The sequence below is a fragment of the Amphiprion ocellaris genome, chromosome 11 (assembly GCF_022539595.1).
Source record: "Amphiprion ocellaris isolate individual 3 ecotype Okinawa chromosome 11, ASM2253959v1, whole genome shotgun sequence".
NCBI classification, from domain to species: domain Eukaryota; kingdom Metazoa; phylum Chordata; class Actinopteri; family Pomacentridae; genus Amphiprion; species Amphiprion ocellaris.
This window is the reverse complement of record NC_072776.1, coordinates 36,724,801-36,740,426: the sequence shown is the minus strand read 5'-3', so window position 1 is coordinate 36,740,426 and position 15,626 is coordinate 36,724,801. Positions and strand designations below refer to the sequence as shown.

At 44.2% G+C, this 15,626-nt stretch overlaps 1 protein-coding gene across 2 annotated transcripts in view; it reads right to left on the bottom strand.

Moving 5' to 3' along the window:
• The window catches only part of ttn.2 (titin, tandem duplicate 2), a 257,670-nt gene that overhangs the window by 72,360 nt on the left and 169,684 nt on the right, over window positions 1-15,626 (bottom strand). For both annotated transcript variants that reach the window (XM_055015033.1, XM_055015034.1), the window contains 16 exons: window positions 15,439-15,577; window positions 11,441-11,604; window positions 11,219-11,370; window positions 10,967-11,123; window positions 10,490-10,771; window positions 10,078-10,377; window positions 9,129-9,422; window positions 6,464-8,468; window positions 5,513-6,200; window positions 5,117-5,381; window positions 2,021-2,347; window positions 1,642-1,926; window positions 1,254-1,553; window positions 854-1,156; window positions 487-762; window positions 59-358 (listed from right to left, as the gene is read on the bottom strand). In XM_055015033.1, coding sequence (XP_054871008.1) covers window positions 59-358; window positions 487-762; window positions 854-1,156; window positions 1,254-1,553; window positions 1,642-1,926; window positions 2,021-2,347; window positions 5,117-5,381; window positions 5,513-6,200; window positions 6,464-8,468; window positions 9,129-9,422; window positions 10,078-10,377; window positions 10,490-10,771; window positions 10,967-11,123; window positions 11,219-11,370; window positions 11,441-11,604; window positions 15,439-15,577 — 6,237 coding nt within the window. The remainder of the gene's footprint in view (window positions 1-58; window positions 359-486; window positions 763-853; window positions 1,157-1,253; window positions 1,554-1,641; window positions 1,927-2,020; window positions 2,348-5,116; window positions 5,382-5,512; window positions 6,201-6,463; window positions 8,469-9,128; window positions 9,423-10,077; window positions 10,378-10,489; window positions 10,772-10,966; window positions 11,124-11,218; window positions 11,371-11,440; window positions 11,605-15,438; window positions 15,578-15,626) is intronic.

Here is a 15,626-nt window from a genome sequence, read left to right as displayed (position 1 = left end):
TCAGTTTCATTGCTGATGTTTCAGTATTAGCAATGCATTTTGAAATGCACAAACTCACCGAATGGATGTCTGGCGATCATCTTCTCAGAGTAAATGGGCTGTGAGATGCCAAACCTGTTCTCAGCACGGACTCTGAAGCCATACTCTTTGCCAGGTGTCAGTTTTGTCATTCTGAAACTGGTCTTGGTGCAGGATGTGGACACGGTGACCCAGTCGCCCTGGCTGACATCGCACTTCTCCACAATGTAGTTGGTGATGTTGCTGCCACCATCCTCCTGTGGGGAGTTCCAGAGCAGAGTGCAAGCATCGATGTCCAGTTCAGTGATCTCCAGAGGAGCCTCTGGGGGTCCAGGGAGGTCTGTGAGACAAAACAGACTCATCAAGGATGGAAAAGATAGATGTACACACCTGATTGATGATCTATTGTCTGTCATTGTATGTTTTCAAGACTCAGAAGCTGTAACAATACGTGATGTTCTAACTAACCCATGACGATGACTCTCAGGATCTGGTTGATCTTGGCAGTGCTGTTCTCGGCCGACAGGCTGTAGTAGCCACTGTCCATTCTTGTCACATTTTTTATAATAAGTGTGCACGTTGTCAGCGTCTTTACGACGGATAAACGATCAGAGGTCAGGACGTCCTCGTTGCCCTGCTTCCACTTACAGAAGGGAGCAGGTTTACCTGCCACAATGGCCTCAATCACCATCTTGGATCCAGCTCTGACCGTCACGATGTCAGACATAATGATCTTTGGAGCCACTGATAGAAGGAAGACAATATTACATTTTCATGGCTTCACGGACGAATATTTTAGTTAGTGTCAGCTTTGGTAGGTCAGGCTGCTACTTACTGAGCTGATCTTTGACTTCAAACACTCCCTCTGCTTCTCGGGCCAAGCTCACTCCCACTGAGTTCCTGGCTGCTACTCTGAACTTATATTTCTTTCCCTCCTTCAGGCCAACCACCACTATGGTCAGGTCTTTGACCACAGAGTATGGTGTCCACTTGTCCTCAGGAGCTCCCTCCTCCTGGTAATCCACCACGTAGCCATTGATTTTGGCTCCTCCGTCTCTGAGCGGCTTCAGCCAGCCCAGTGTGGCGCTGTTCTTGGTGATCTCCAACACGTCCATCTTCTTCGGAGGGTCAGGCTCACCTGGATGCAACACAGAGCAGGGGTTAGGAAGAACAAACAACACAGAGCAGATATCAGATGCAGGGGAACATGAGAGTCAGTCTGTGGTGACACTCACTGATGGGATCAACAGCCAAGTAGGACCTGGGTGAGTCCTGAGGAACTCCAATGCCGTACTTGTTGCAGGCCATGACTCTGAAGTAGTACTCAATGCCAGGTGTCATGTTGGTCACCTTGAAGCTGGTCTTCTTCAGATCCTCTGTGCACTTGGTCCATGTCTTCCTGTCTACCTCCCGTTTCTCCACAATGTAGTTGAGGATGGGGCTGCCTCCATCATTTTCTGGTGGCAACCAGGAGAGCTGAGCCATGGTTTTGGTGACATCAGTTGCGTCCAGGCCACCGACGGGACCAGGAGTGTCTGAGGAAAATTTCAAAATCATTTAGACATGTCCCTCTTTAGAGAAACAATGTGGAACTTTTTCAGAACAGAAAATTATATTTCTCACCAAGCACTTTGACCCGCACAAACACAGCTTTCTCTCCAGCTGAGTTGGACAAAGTCAGTGAATATTTCCCAGAATCCTCTCTGGTGCTCTCCGGGATGACAAGGAAGGACATTGAGTCAACCTGGTCCACATGACCTCGGCGGACCACGTTGTCCACACCCAAGCGCTTCCAGGTGACCTTAGGGGCGGGTCTTCCTCTAATCACAGCGAAAAGCCTGATTGGACATCCGGCCCTGACAGCCAGGCCCTTCCTCAGACTGGCATCCAGGTCGATCTCTGGAGCCTCTGTTGCCATGGAAATGTATTTAGGTTGACATCATTTACATTTACATTGCTGTGTGATACAAAAATGGTGGCTGTGGTGACTGCTCATTCTTACCTAGGATCTCCTTGGGCGATACTGCCTCCTTCAGGTAGGCGTGCCGTCCCCAGCCGACCTGGTTCCGGGCAGACACCTTAAAATCGTACTCCTGTTTTTCGTCCAGCTGGTTGATGGTGAACTCTGTGAGCACCAGTGGGCCGTGAGTGTCAATTCTCTTCCAGCCCTCTGTCAGCTTCTCAGGGTCTGCCTCACTCTTCAGCCTCAAGTCGAGGCTGTAGCCGATGATGGGGGCGCCGCCGTCATACACAGGTTTGGACCAGGAGAGGGTGATGGAAGTCTTGGTGCTATCAGCCACCTTCAGGCCTGCAGGAGGACCAGGTGGCTCTGCAGGAGGAGATAGTGAAACAGAGTTCATAAAAACACTGAGACACCGGAAGACATGAGAGACGCTTGTCAGACCTAGTCTACCCTGGATCCAGACCATCCACCATCCACCTGCTGCATCACTGAGTATCCACTACACACTTTATTTAATATTTAAGTAAACACAGGCTGACTGTTGCTCACTAACTTCAGCCCTTATATAGTCCACTGCAGATGTTAATTGACCCACAAGACGAGAAGGCCTGGCTCTCAGTCTCCGCTCTAATTCATCCCAAAGGTGTTCTATCGGGTTGAGGTCAGGACTCTGTGCAGGCCAGTCAAGTTCATCCACACCAGACTCTGTCATCCATGTCTTTATGAACCTTGCTTTGTGCACTGGTGCACAGTCATGTTGGAAGAGGAAGGGGCCAGCTCCAAACTGTTCCCACAAAGTTGGGAGCATGGAATTGTCCAAAATATCTTGGTATGCTGAAGCATTCAGAGTTCCTTTCACTGGAACTAAGGGTCCAAGCCCAGCTCCTGAAAAACAACCCCACACCATAATCCCCTCTCCACCAAACTTTACACTTGGCACAATGCAGTCCAACAAGTATGGTTCTCCTGGCAACCGCCAAACCCAGACTGGTCCATCAGATTGCCAGATGGAGAAGCGCGATTGGTCACTCCAGAGAAGGCGTCTCCACTGCTCTAGAGTCCAGTGGTGGCTGCTTTACACCACTGCATCCCACGCTTTGCATTGTACTTGGTGATGTATGGCTTGGATGCAGCTGCTGGGCCATGGAAACCCATTCCATGAAGCTCTCTGCTGAAGCACTGTTCTTGAGCTAATCTGAAGGCCACATGAAGTTTGAAGGTCTGTAGCCATTCACTCTGCAGAAAGTTGGCGACCTCTTCGCACTATGCGCCTCAACATCTGCTGACCCCACTCCATCAGTTTACGTGGCCTACCACTTGGTGGCAGAGTTGCTGTGGTTCCCACACACTTCCACTTTCTTATAATACAGCTGACAGTTGACTGTGGAATATTTAGGAGCAAGGAAATGTCACGACTGGATTTGTTGGACAGGTGGCATCCTATCACAGTTCCACGCTGGAATTCACTGAGCTCCTGAGAGCGACCCATTCTTTCAGAAATGTTTGTAAAAGCAGTCTGCATGCCTAGGTGCTTGATTTTATACACTTGTGGCCATGGAAGTGATTGGAACACCTGATTCGGATTATTTGGATAGGTGAGCGAATACTTTTGGCAATATAGTGTATCTTATCTGGCCTACAAAAGGACTGGGATCCCCGGAGGGAGCTGAAAAGGTTGCTGGGAGAGGGATGTCTGATGCCACAAGAACATGACTTAACCCTTTAGGCACCACAGTTTTTTCAATAAAATATTCAGTTTTGATATCACTTTTTCAAGAGGTTGTAACTTGAAAATGATTACAGATAAAGGCATACTGTAAATGAGAACAATCATCAGTATGATCCAAAGTTTGTGATGGGAGTAAATTCACTCATCTAATTTGCATATTATGACATCACCAGGTGGCGACCATATGGATTACATGACTTTTAAAGATGTTTATCGATCAAGATGGCATTGCTTGGCTCAGAATTTGTCCGATTCCTGTCTCCACGATACCCAACAGGCTCATCTAAATGTCTGATCCACTTGTGATACTGTTCCTCATCTCTCAATTAAACCCAGCCATCATCATCGTCATTTACGGTGGGGCCGTGAACGCCACTGCGGCCTCCACCGCTATTAGCAGTGCATTTTTTCCCACGGCTTCTACCGCTATTTCCGCGGTTTTTGCATCCCCGCTACATCACTCACCATTAGCGGTGCTTTGACCACCCCTGCTACACCCACCACATCCTGTCCTGCCACCCTCGCTACACACCACGTCCCCTCCTGCCACCCCCACTACACCCACCACGTCCCCTCCTTCCACCCCCGCTACACCCACCACGTCCCCTCCTGCCACCCCTGCTACGCCCACCACGTCCCCTCCTGTCACCCCGGACACGGTCAAGCAAAGCATCGGCACCATTATGTGCTGCTTGTGGACTGTCAGGGTGCACAGACTCGCTGCTGTTACGCACAGACGCAGCGTCACTTTCTGTCTCACTGGCAAACTGAACATCTTCATCAGAGGGTGAATATCCCTCTTCAGAATCTTAGTCAGCCATTACTTGACGAAGTACTTCGTCAACGGGGAACAGACCTCTCAGCATTGTGAGCTTTCTCTCGCTGAAATTCGCTCTGTTTCGCTCCTACTACAGCCGCTACTTCCTCATCTCCTCGAATGGGGGGTGGTTTCAAACTCTATAAACTCCAAAGCTTTGAATGAAAACACGCCCACAAATGTTGCTCAGATTGAAGTTCCAGATGTCCGCCATCTACTGGTGTAAAGTAGTAACTACATGAGGCAACATATTTGCAGCTATAGCTTGTTAAATTCAGCAACGTTGCTTGTCGCAATTTTGCAACTTTGGCACTTAAAGGGTTAAACAGAAGAAAATGGACTGAATGATGGATGGAACTGAAACACAAACAAATTTAATGCAAAGGCACAGAAACCTAATGTCTGAGCAAGAAACACACTAGCACACAGATAGAAGTGTTTGCAATGGTGTAGATTCACTGCAGGAGTATAAAACAAGCTTTAGGCTTCCTGGAAATTACATCTTCTCTGGACACAACAAAGATCTGGAAATAATTTACTCATAAATCTATTTCCTGAGACATAAAATGAACAGTAGCTGTAAACTCACCGATAGGATCTTTGGCTGCAACAGGTCTGCAGGGTTTGCTGGGCTCTCCCAGGCCAACCTCATTCTCAGCTTTCACCCTGAACTGGTACTCGTGGTTTGGAATCAGGTTGGTTACTTTCATGCGTCTCTCAGAGATGGGGCTCTTGGTGCAGGGCACCCAGCGTACTGCCCTCTTCTCTTTCCTCTCCAGGATGTAGCCAGTGATGGACTTTCCTCCATCGTTCTCAGGAGGTGCCCAGACCACCGTCATCTCATCCTTACTCATCTGCAGCACACAATTTTCACAGTGTGAAAAAACCCAAACTTTACATCTAGGTCATACTGATTCTGGTATCAGGGTAGATGGGAGGCAATTCTAGGAAAATCTACGAAACAGGAGATTTTTTTTTTACTCACCTTGGTGACCTCGGGGGCATCAGGAGGCCCAGGTTTGTTGAACTGAGTCTTGACAGTTACAGGCTTGCTCTCCATGGGTGGGCCTGTTCCCATCTTGTTCTCCGCTCTCACCCTGAAGATGTACTCGTTGCCTTCCACCAGACGAATGACATTGCAGTATGGTGTGACCACAGAGGCTGAATATGTGGACCACACCATCCTCCTGGTCTCACATTTCTCCAGGATGTAGCTGTCCACCTCACATCCTCCATCATCCTCTGGACCATCCCACACTACTCTGCATTTGTCGGCTCCGATGCCAGTGATCCTCAGGTTCCTTACTGGGCCGGGGACGTCCAGGACATTAACATTGGCGTATGCTGTGAAGCTTCCAGCCGCGTTGGTGGCAGTAATGATGTACTTTCCGGTGTCAGTGCGTCTGGACTTCGTCAGGAGGAACTTGGAGTAGTCTGGGCCGGTTTCGTAGCTGATTCTGGGGTTGTCTCCAATAGCCTTGTCTTTGGTCCATTTGACCTCAGGTTGGGGCTTTCCTCTCAAGCCAGCCTCCATCCTTACAGACTCACCAGCCTTCACTGTCATTGTTCCAGCCAACTTCAGGTCAATGACAGGCTTCTGGACCTCCTCCCTCACCAGAATGTCAGCAAGTTTCACCCAGGCACTCTCACCTCCTTCATTGACAGTCTGCACTCTGGATAACAAACAAAAAGAAGCACTGTCTTTTTGCAGCATGTAAAGCCTGCTGCAAATAATCTCAGTGTCTGGTTTGACAGTAATCTAATGATGATTTCCTAACTTTTCCATTATATTTTGCTCTCTCCCAAGTTGCAATTTGTAACTTCGATATTGAAAATGTCCTATAAATGATTGTTATATTGCCATTCAGAAGTAAACTACATTAGATTAACATTTCTGTACACTCCATTGTTGAAATGTAAGGAGGCAGTAACCTACCTGAAAGTGTATGTCTGGTTTTCCACACACTTGTCAGCAAGGAAAAAGGTGTCTGTGAGAGTGCTGGTGTTGAGTTTCTCCCATTCTTCTGCATCTTTGGCCTTGCACTCCACGTTGTAGGAGAGGTTGGGGCTGCCACCATCATAGTCTGGCTTTCTCCATCTCAGATTGACATAGTTCTTACCTATGTCAGTGGCTCTGAAGTTCTCGGGCTCACCAGGCTTCTCAATGGGATCAATGGCCAGCAGAGGGGTCTTGGTCTCCACAGAGGGTCCCGGTCCCATCTTGTTCACGGCACAGACACGGAACAGGTACTCGTGGCCTTCCATCAGCTTGGCTTTGATCTTGCGATTGGTGCAGTTGGAGGAGATCATGGACCACATGCTAATGCTGGGCTCACGGCACTCCACAATGTAGTTGGTGATCTCAGAGCCTCCATTGTCCTTAGGGGCCTCCCAGTTGATCATGCATGAGTCCTTGGTGGCATAGGTCATGTGCAGGTTCTGGCAGTGGCTGGGTCTATCCAGCACGTTGACTGTGATGGCACAAGAAGCCTCGCCGCCCTCATTTGAAGCCTTCAGGATGTATTTACCATGGTCGGCTCTGGTGGCTTCCTTGATCCTCAGGTGGACGACAGGGAAATTCTGAATGATGGTGACACGTTTGCTGTTCTCTAGAACTGTCTCCTCCTTTGACCACAGCACCTCAGGGTCAGGGCGAGCTTTGATGTAGCCAATGATGTTGATGTTGTGTCCGACACGCACGGTGACACGTTCACGGCAGGTGGCATCCATCTCGATCTCTGGAGGGATAAGTATATCCTGAGCAGTGATGGACTCTGGGATTTCTCTGGACTCTCCATCTCCAATCATGTTAGAGGCACTGACTCTGAATCTGTAGGTCACGCCCTCCTCCAGACCCTTCACCCTGTAGGCACATTGCTTGATGAAGTCATCCAGGTTTACTTTTTTCCATTCTTCAGTATCGGCTTTCTTCATTTCCACAGTGTACCCCAGAATGGGGCTACCTCCATCCTTGTTGGGCTTGGTCCACACCAGATCAGCAGTGGTCTTACTGTAATCTTTAGCTTTGGGGTTGATGGGCAGACTCGGGACAGTGATGGGCCTGCAGGGCTTGCAGGGATCAGAAGTGGGAGAGGGGCCGCTGTAGCCAGCGATGTTCTCAGCAAACACTCTGAACTCGTACTCACTGCCCTCAAAGAGACCCAGGACTCTGTACCTCAGGTCCTTGCAGGGTGTCTTGTTGACTCGGATCCACTTTCCTCCCTTGTGTCTGCGCTCAATGAGGTAGCCGGTGATCTGGCTGCCACCATCAGCTAAGGGCATGGTCCAGCCGATAGTAACGGCATCCTCTGAGATATCGGAGGGCTGTGGCTTACCAGGAGGACTGGGTGGCATGAAGGAGTGCTCAGCAACAGTGGGCTTGCTCTCCAGAGCAGCACCAACACCCATCTTGTTGGCAGCACGAATACGAACCACATACTCCACTCCCTTCTGCAGGCGATTGATCTGGAGTGTGGTGGCCAGGCTGCCAGAGCTCACACCTCCCCAGGTCTCCTTATTGGACTCTCTCTTCTCCACTATGTAGTTGGTGATAGGGCTGCCACCGTCATCCTTGGGAGGACGCCATTCGATCAGCATGGAGTCCGGAGTAACCTCCAGGATATTGGCGGGTCCAATAGGAGCAGCAGGAACATCTAGGACAGTGACGTTTAAGGCCACAGTCTTGGTTCCTGCTGGGTTGGATACGGTGAGCAGGTAGGTGCCGGTGTGGTTTCTTGTGCACTCATTGATGCTGAGCACAGTGGAGAAATTGTCTGTGTCAATCTTAATGTTGCCCTCGCTGGTGATCTCCTCTCCTTCAATGGACCACTTAGCAGTAGGGACAGGGATTCCTCTCATGATAGCTGGCAGCCTGATGGTGGTGCCGGCCTTCACAATGATACCTTCGATTAGCTTAGCATCCACCTCGACAATTGGAGGCACTGTGGACATACAGAAAGGTGAGGTTACCCCAAAATATTACAGTCATTATGCTAATAAACACCGTACTGATTCAGGATTAGGTGGATCCATGAATCCAAGTGCCAGTTCAAGACACATTACTTTCAGGGATGATAAAAAGAGAAAAATTTTCAACAAAAGTGAAAATGCAAGGGGGCTGCACAGTGGCGTAGTGGTTAGCACTTTCGCCTTGCAGCAAGAAGGTCCCTGGTGTGCGTCCCGGCTTTCCCGGGATCTTTCTGCATGGAGTTTGCATGTTCTCCCTGTGCATGCGTGGGTTCTCTCCGGGTACTCCGGCTTCCTCCCACAGTCCAAAAATATGCTGAGGTTAATTGATTACTCTAAATTGCCCGTAGGTGTGAATGTGAGAGTGCTTGTTTGTCTTTGTATGTGGCCCTGCGACAGACTGGCGACCTGTCTAGGGTGTCCCCTGCCTTCGCCCGAGTCAGCTGGGATAGGCTCCAGCCCCCCCCCCCCGCGACCCTAGTGAGGATTAAGCGGTGTATAGATAATGGATGGATGGATGGATGGATGAAAATGCAAGACGTACTGATGAATGTCTGACTTGGAACAAGAACTAAAAACATCCACAATAAATGTATTATAAGTGATCCATGTTGGGGTTTAGTCCTGCATCCTACCCAGTTTCTCCTGGCAGAGGATAGGCACAGTGGTGTCAGGTCTGCTCAGGCCGATGGCATTCTCAGCCCTCACTCTGAAGCGGTAGGTCTTTCCCTCCTCCAGGCCAGTCACGTGACTCTCAGGGATGCTGACAGTCTTCCACTCATCCCACGCCTTCTCGCCCTCTTCCTGATACTCCACCAGGAAGCCGGTGATCTCACTACCTCCATTGCGATCGGGCCAGTTCCATTCCAACCACACCTCAGTCTTGTCAACATCAACGTGGTGCAGGTCTTTGGGAGGACCAGGTGGGACTGGAGGGATAGAATAGAGTAGAAAACATGGAGACATTAAGGACTGAAATAGTTTGAACATTTACAAAATAGACACTATCTACTTAGACTCTTAGGGAACTGTGTGTTAAATTCTGTTGAGACAATTTTTTGATTATTTATAAATAAGTTGTTTTCCTCTTTTTTTTTAACAACCTAAAGAACGTTTGTGTTTCAACCACAGCAACCGTCCCTGCAGAACCTCTTTCAGGACAATTTTCAGGGTAGAACAAAGTTCCTTCTTCAGGACTGGTACTCCTCTACACTGATTGGTTAAACTCAGAGAGGACAACGTGCACCAATTTTTCTTTCATCATGATGTCCTCATCCACTAGTAGTCTATCTCTAACATCAACACTGTAAAATGCTCCTCACAGAATAAATAATAAATATTCATTGTTCTGTTCCTTACATAGAACTGGAGTTACATCTAGTGACTACTTTGATTGGCCACCTTGGGGCTGCCTGAGTTCCTGCAGTGGAAAAAAAATCTCTCTCATACTTTCTGCATACTAAAACATGCTTTTCTCTTGCTGCACCCTCTGCATCTAAAAAGGTTCATCTTTAGTAATAACTGTATTTTCTTTGCATTTGTTTTCTAATCTGCTGGTTAAATATTTGCTGTGTTGTTACTCACAGAGTGGGTTCATTGCCTTGATGGCCTTTGGCGTCTCAACGTATTCGCTGCGACCATACTGGTTTTCAGCAGCGACTCTGAACATGTAGGACGTGCCCTCCATCAGGTGTTTCAGCATCATGCTGCGTTTCTTGGATGTAGAGCAGACTGGGACCCACTGGGTGGACGCTGTGTCTTTCTTCTCTACCACAAAGTTAGTAATGCGAGCACCGCCGTTGTCCTCTGGGTCCTTCCAGGACAGGTACGCCGAGTCACTTCTGACATCAGACACACGGAGGTGCTGGATGGGACCAGGTTTGTCTAAAGAAAGCATAAAAGAATGGTTGAGCGTTTGTAGAAAATGGAATTTGAGAACATGTTTGTGTTTCCTCTGTGCTGCATCCAATGAAACCACAACAAACGCAGCACTTACCAAGGACCAGCACGGTACAGGTGACCGTCTTGGATCCAGCAGGGTTCTCCACAGTCAGAGTGTAGTCTCCACAGTCACCGCGGTTACAGAACCTCATCTCCAGCTTGGTGCCTGCCTGGTTGGTCTCGATATCAGCCCTGGTAGGAACCTCTGCCTCGTTCTTCTTCCAGGTCATGGTAGGGAACGGGACGCCTTTGATGGCGGCCATGAGAGTGATGTGAGTGCCAGCCATGGCCTTCACCTCTCGGGTCATTCCAGCATCCAGGATCAGCTCTGGAGGCTCTGAGGGGTCACAAAGATGTAGAAAGAGACCATGAACGACAGAACATGAACATAGCAGTTCTTATATCAGGGTTTCAAATAGGCCTAGGTGATAAAATGTGATCTGTACTGGAAACATGCACTTCATCAGTCCAATAAGAAATCTATTCAATACTTTCACTGAACGGATACAAACCGTTATGAAGGAAAACTCACCAAGTCTGTCTTGCACTCTGATTGGCTCCTTGACATTGGCTGGGTCGGACTCTCCGGCAGCGTTGACAGCCATGACTCTGAAGCGATACAGAGCTCCATCTTCTAGGTTGATCACCTTAAACTTGGTCTCCTGGCAGGAGTCTGGAGTCTGGTTCACCTGTTGACAGCAGTGGCACAGCAGTAAGAGGAAGCACTGCGAAGTTGCACAAATTAAATGCCATTCTAATCTATTTATTGTAAATTATAGTTCACCTTGTGCCATTCCTCCTCTCCAGCCTTCTGGAACTCCAGCAGATATCCAAAGATCTTTCCTCTGCCGGTGTCAGTGGGCGGCTCCCAGGACAGAGTCACTGACTCCTTGGTGAAGTCGATGGCCCCAAGTTTCACAGGTGGACCAGGTTTCACTGCAGAAAGAACAGTGAGTTTAGACTTCACCAGCATTAACATAAAGTGCAGCTTAATGAGTGAACTTACCAATTGGATCTTTGGCAAAGACCGGTTTGGAAGGTGGGCTCGGGTCTCCGGCTCCCACCTCGTTTTCAGCGCTGACTCTGAACTCGTACTCGCAGCCTTTCAGAAGCTCCGTCACCCAGTACTCCACCTTCGGATGGATTCTCTCTGTGTTGCAGCGAACCCATCTGAAACACACCAGATCCTCTACTGGTCACTGAGGAACATCTTCATATTGAACCTTGCCGCTTTGCTGTTTCATATTTTAAGGGTCTCAAAGACAAAAGTCAATGAGAAATCACACCTGTGACAATTTAGGTAACCCATACTGATGTGATAATTCTTTGATTCTTTGGCTGTGGACTCTCCCATATAATTAGATAGATAGATAGATAGATAGATAGATAGATAGATAGATAGATAGACAGACAGACAGACAGACAGACAGACAGACAGACAGACAGACAGATAGATTATAGATAGATAGATAGATAGATAGATAGACTATATATAGATAGATAGACTATAGATAGATAGATAGACTATAGATAGATAGATAGATAGATAGATAGATAGATAGATAGATAGATAGATAGATAGAGAGACAGACAGACAGACAGACAGACAGACAGACAGACAGATAGACTATATATAGACTATAGGTAGATAGATAGATAGATAGGTAGATAGATAGATAGATAGATAGATAGATAGATAGATAGATAGACTATAGATAGATAGATAGATAGAAAGATAGATAGATAGATAGATAGACTATAGATAGATAGATAGATACATAGATAGACTATATATAGATAGATAGACAATATATAGATAGACTATAGGTAGATAGATAGATAGATAGATAGATAGATAGATAGATAGATAGATAGATAGATAGATAGATAGATAGATAGACTATATATATATAGATAGACTATAGATAGATAGATAGAAAGATAGATAGATATATAGAGAGACAGACAGACAGACAGATAGATAGACTATATATAGACTATAGGTAGATAGATAGATAGATAGATAGATAGATAGATAGATAGATAGATAGATAGATAGATAGATAGATAGACTATAGATAGATAGATAGATAGACTATATATAGATAGATAGACAACAGATAGATAGATAGATAGATAGATAGATAGATAGATAGATAGATAGATAGATAGATAGATAGATAGATAGATAGACTATATATAGATAGACTATAGGTAGATAGACAGACAGACAGACAGACAGACAGACAGACAGACAGATAGATAGATAGATAGATAGATAGATAGATAGATAGAAAGATAGACTATATATAGATAGACTATAGGTAGATAGATAGATAGATAGATAGATAGATAGATAGATAGATAGATAGATAGATAGACTATATATATATAGATAGACTATAGATAGATAGATAGAAAGATAGATAGATATATAGAGAGACAGACAGACAGACAGATAGATAGACTATATATAGACTATAGGTAGATAGATAGATAGATAGATAGATAGATAGATAGATAGATAGATAGATAGATAGATAGATAGATAGATAAATAGATAGATAGACTATAGATAGATAGATAGATAGACTATATATAGATAGATAGACAACAGATAGATAGATAGATAGATAGATAGATAGATAGATAGATAGATAGATAGATAGATAGACTATATATAGATAGACTATAGGTAGATAGACAGACAGACAGACAGACAGACAGACAGACAGACAGACAGACAGACAGACAGACAGACAGATAGATAGATAGATAGATAGATAGAAAGATAGACTATATATAGATAGACTATAGGTAGATAGATAGACTATAGATAGATAGATAGATAGATAGATAGATAGATAGATAGATAGATAGATAGATAGATAGATAGATAGATAGATAGATAGATAGATAGACCATAGATAGATAGATAGATAGACTATATATAGATAGATAGATTATAGATAGATAGATAGATAGATAGATAGATAGATAGATAGATAGATAGATAGATAGATAGATAGATACATTGATAGATGATAGATAGATAGATAGATAGATAGATAGATAGATAGACTATATATAGATAGATAGACTATAGATAGATAGATAGATAGATAGATAGATAGATAGATAGATAGATAGACAGACAGACAGACAGACAGACAGACAGACAGACAGATAGACTATAGATAGATAGATAGATAGATAGATAGATAGATAGACTATATATAGATGGACTATAGGTAGATAGATAGATAGACTATAGACAGATAGATAGATAGATAGATAGATTATAGATAGATAGATAGATAGATAGATAGATAGACAGATAGATAGACAGATAGATAGACAGACTACAGATAGATAGATAGATAGATAGATAAATAGATAGATAGATAGATTATAGATAGATAGATAGATAGATAGATAGATAGATAGATAGATAGATAGATAGATAGATAGATAGACTATAGATAGATAGATAGATAGATAGAGAGACAGACAGACAGACAGACAGACATAGATAGACTATAGGTAGATAGATAGATAGATAGATAGATAGGTAGATAGATAGATAGATAGATAGATAGATAGATAGATAGATAGATAGATAGATAGATAGATAGATAGATAGATAGATAGACTATAGATAGACTATAGATAGATAGATAGATAGATAGATAGATAGATAGATAGATAGATAGATAGATAGATAGATAGACTATAGATAGATAGATAGATAGACTATATATAGATAGACAATATAGATAGATAGATAGACTATATATAGAAAGACTATAGGTAGATAGATAGATAGATAGATAGATAGATAGATAGATAGATAGATAGATAGATAGATAGACAGATAGACAGATAGATAGATAGACTATATATAGATAGACTATAGGTAGATAGATAGATAGATAGATAGATAGATAGATAGATAGATAGATAGATAGACTATAGATAGATAGATAGATAGACTATAGATAGATAGATAGACTATAGACAGATAGATAGATAGATAGATAGATAGATAGATAGATAGACAGACAGATAGATAGATAGATAGATAGATAGACTATAGATAGATAGATAGACTATAGATAGATAGATAGATAGATAGATAGACTATATATAGATAGACTATAGGTAGATAGATAGATCGATAGATAGATAGATGATAGATAGATAGATAGATAGATAGACTATATATAGATAGATAGACTATAGATAGATAGATAGATAGATAGATAGATAGATGATAGATAGATAGATAGATAGACTATATATAGATAGATAGACTATAGATAGATAGATAGATAGATAGATAGATAGACTATAGATAGATAGATAGATAGATAGATAGATAGATAGATAGACTATAGATAGATAGATAGATAGATAGATAGATAGATAGATGGACGGACGGACGGACGGACGGACAGACAGACAGATGGATAGATAGATAGATAGATACTTGATCTAATGTTATCTCCTCATCCTGTAGATGTTTTTCTATCTCTATGTTTTCTCTCTACTCTGCTCATCATCCGTAGATGTTTCTCCATGCTGGATGGATCTCCAACTACCTGGTCCTCTGTTCTATGTTTCTGCTGCATTTATTTTAATGATTCTGCTGGAAATGCTGTAATTTGTGAGAATTCTAAAATGAAATATGTAAAATAAAGTGGCTTTGTTGAAATATCACATTTTCAAGCTTAGATTAATTTTCTAGATAAACCATTTCTTTCATAGCAAAAGTTAAGATCTCATGATCCTTTCTGTTTCTACAGTTTCTAACTGATACAAAACAGTTTTTTAAAAGATGAAATCCTTCAAACCTGCTGGTGGGGTCATAAGACTAAAAGTAAATGAAGTTTCCTTGTGATTCATATTTAGGCTGGTCCCTCCTGTGTTTATGTTATATTATATCATATTTACATGTCCATCACCTCCAGACTAAGGTAGCTCCTCCTGCTGAGTGTTGTCTACCTGTTGGCCATGGTCTCCTTCCTCTCCACGATGTAGCCGGTGATTGGTTTTCCTCCGTCGGCCGGTGGCTCCCAGCTGATCAGGGCGGAGTCGTGGTAAACCTCCTTCACTGTGGGCTGTTTGGGAGCCTCGGGCACCTCTACGATGGAAGCAAAGATGATAAGATGCTGCTTCAACAATACCTCGGA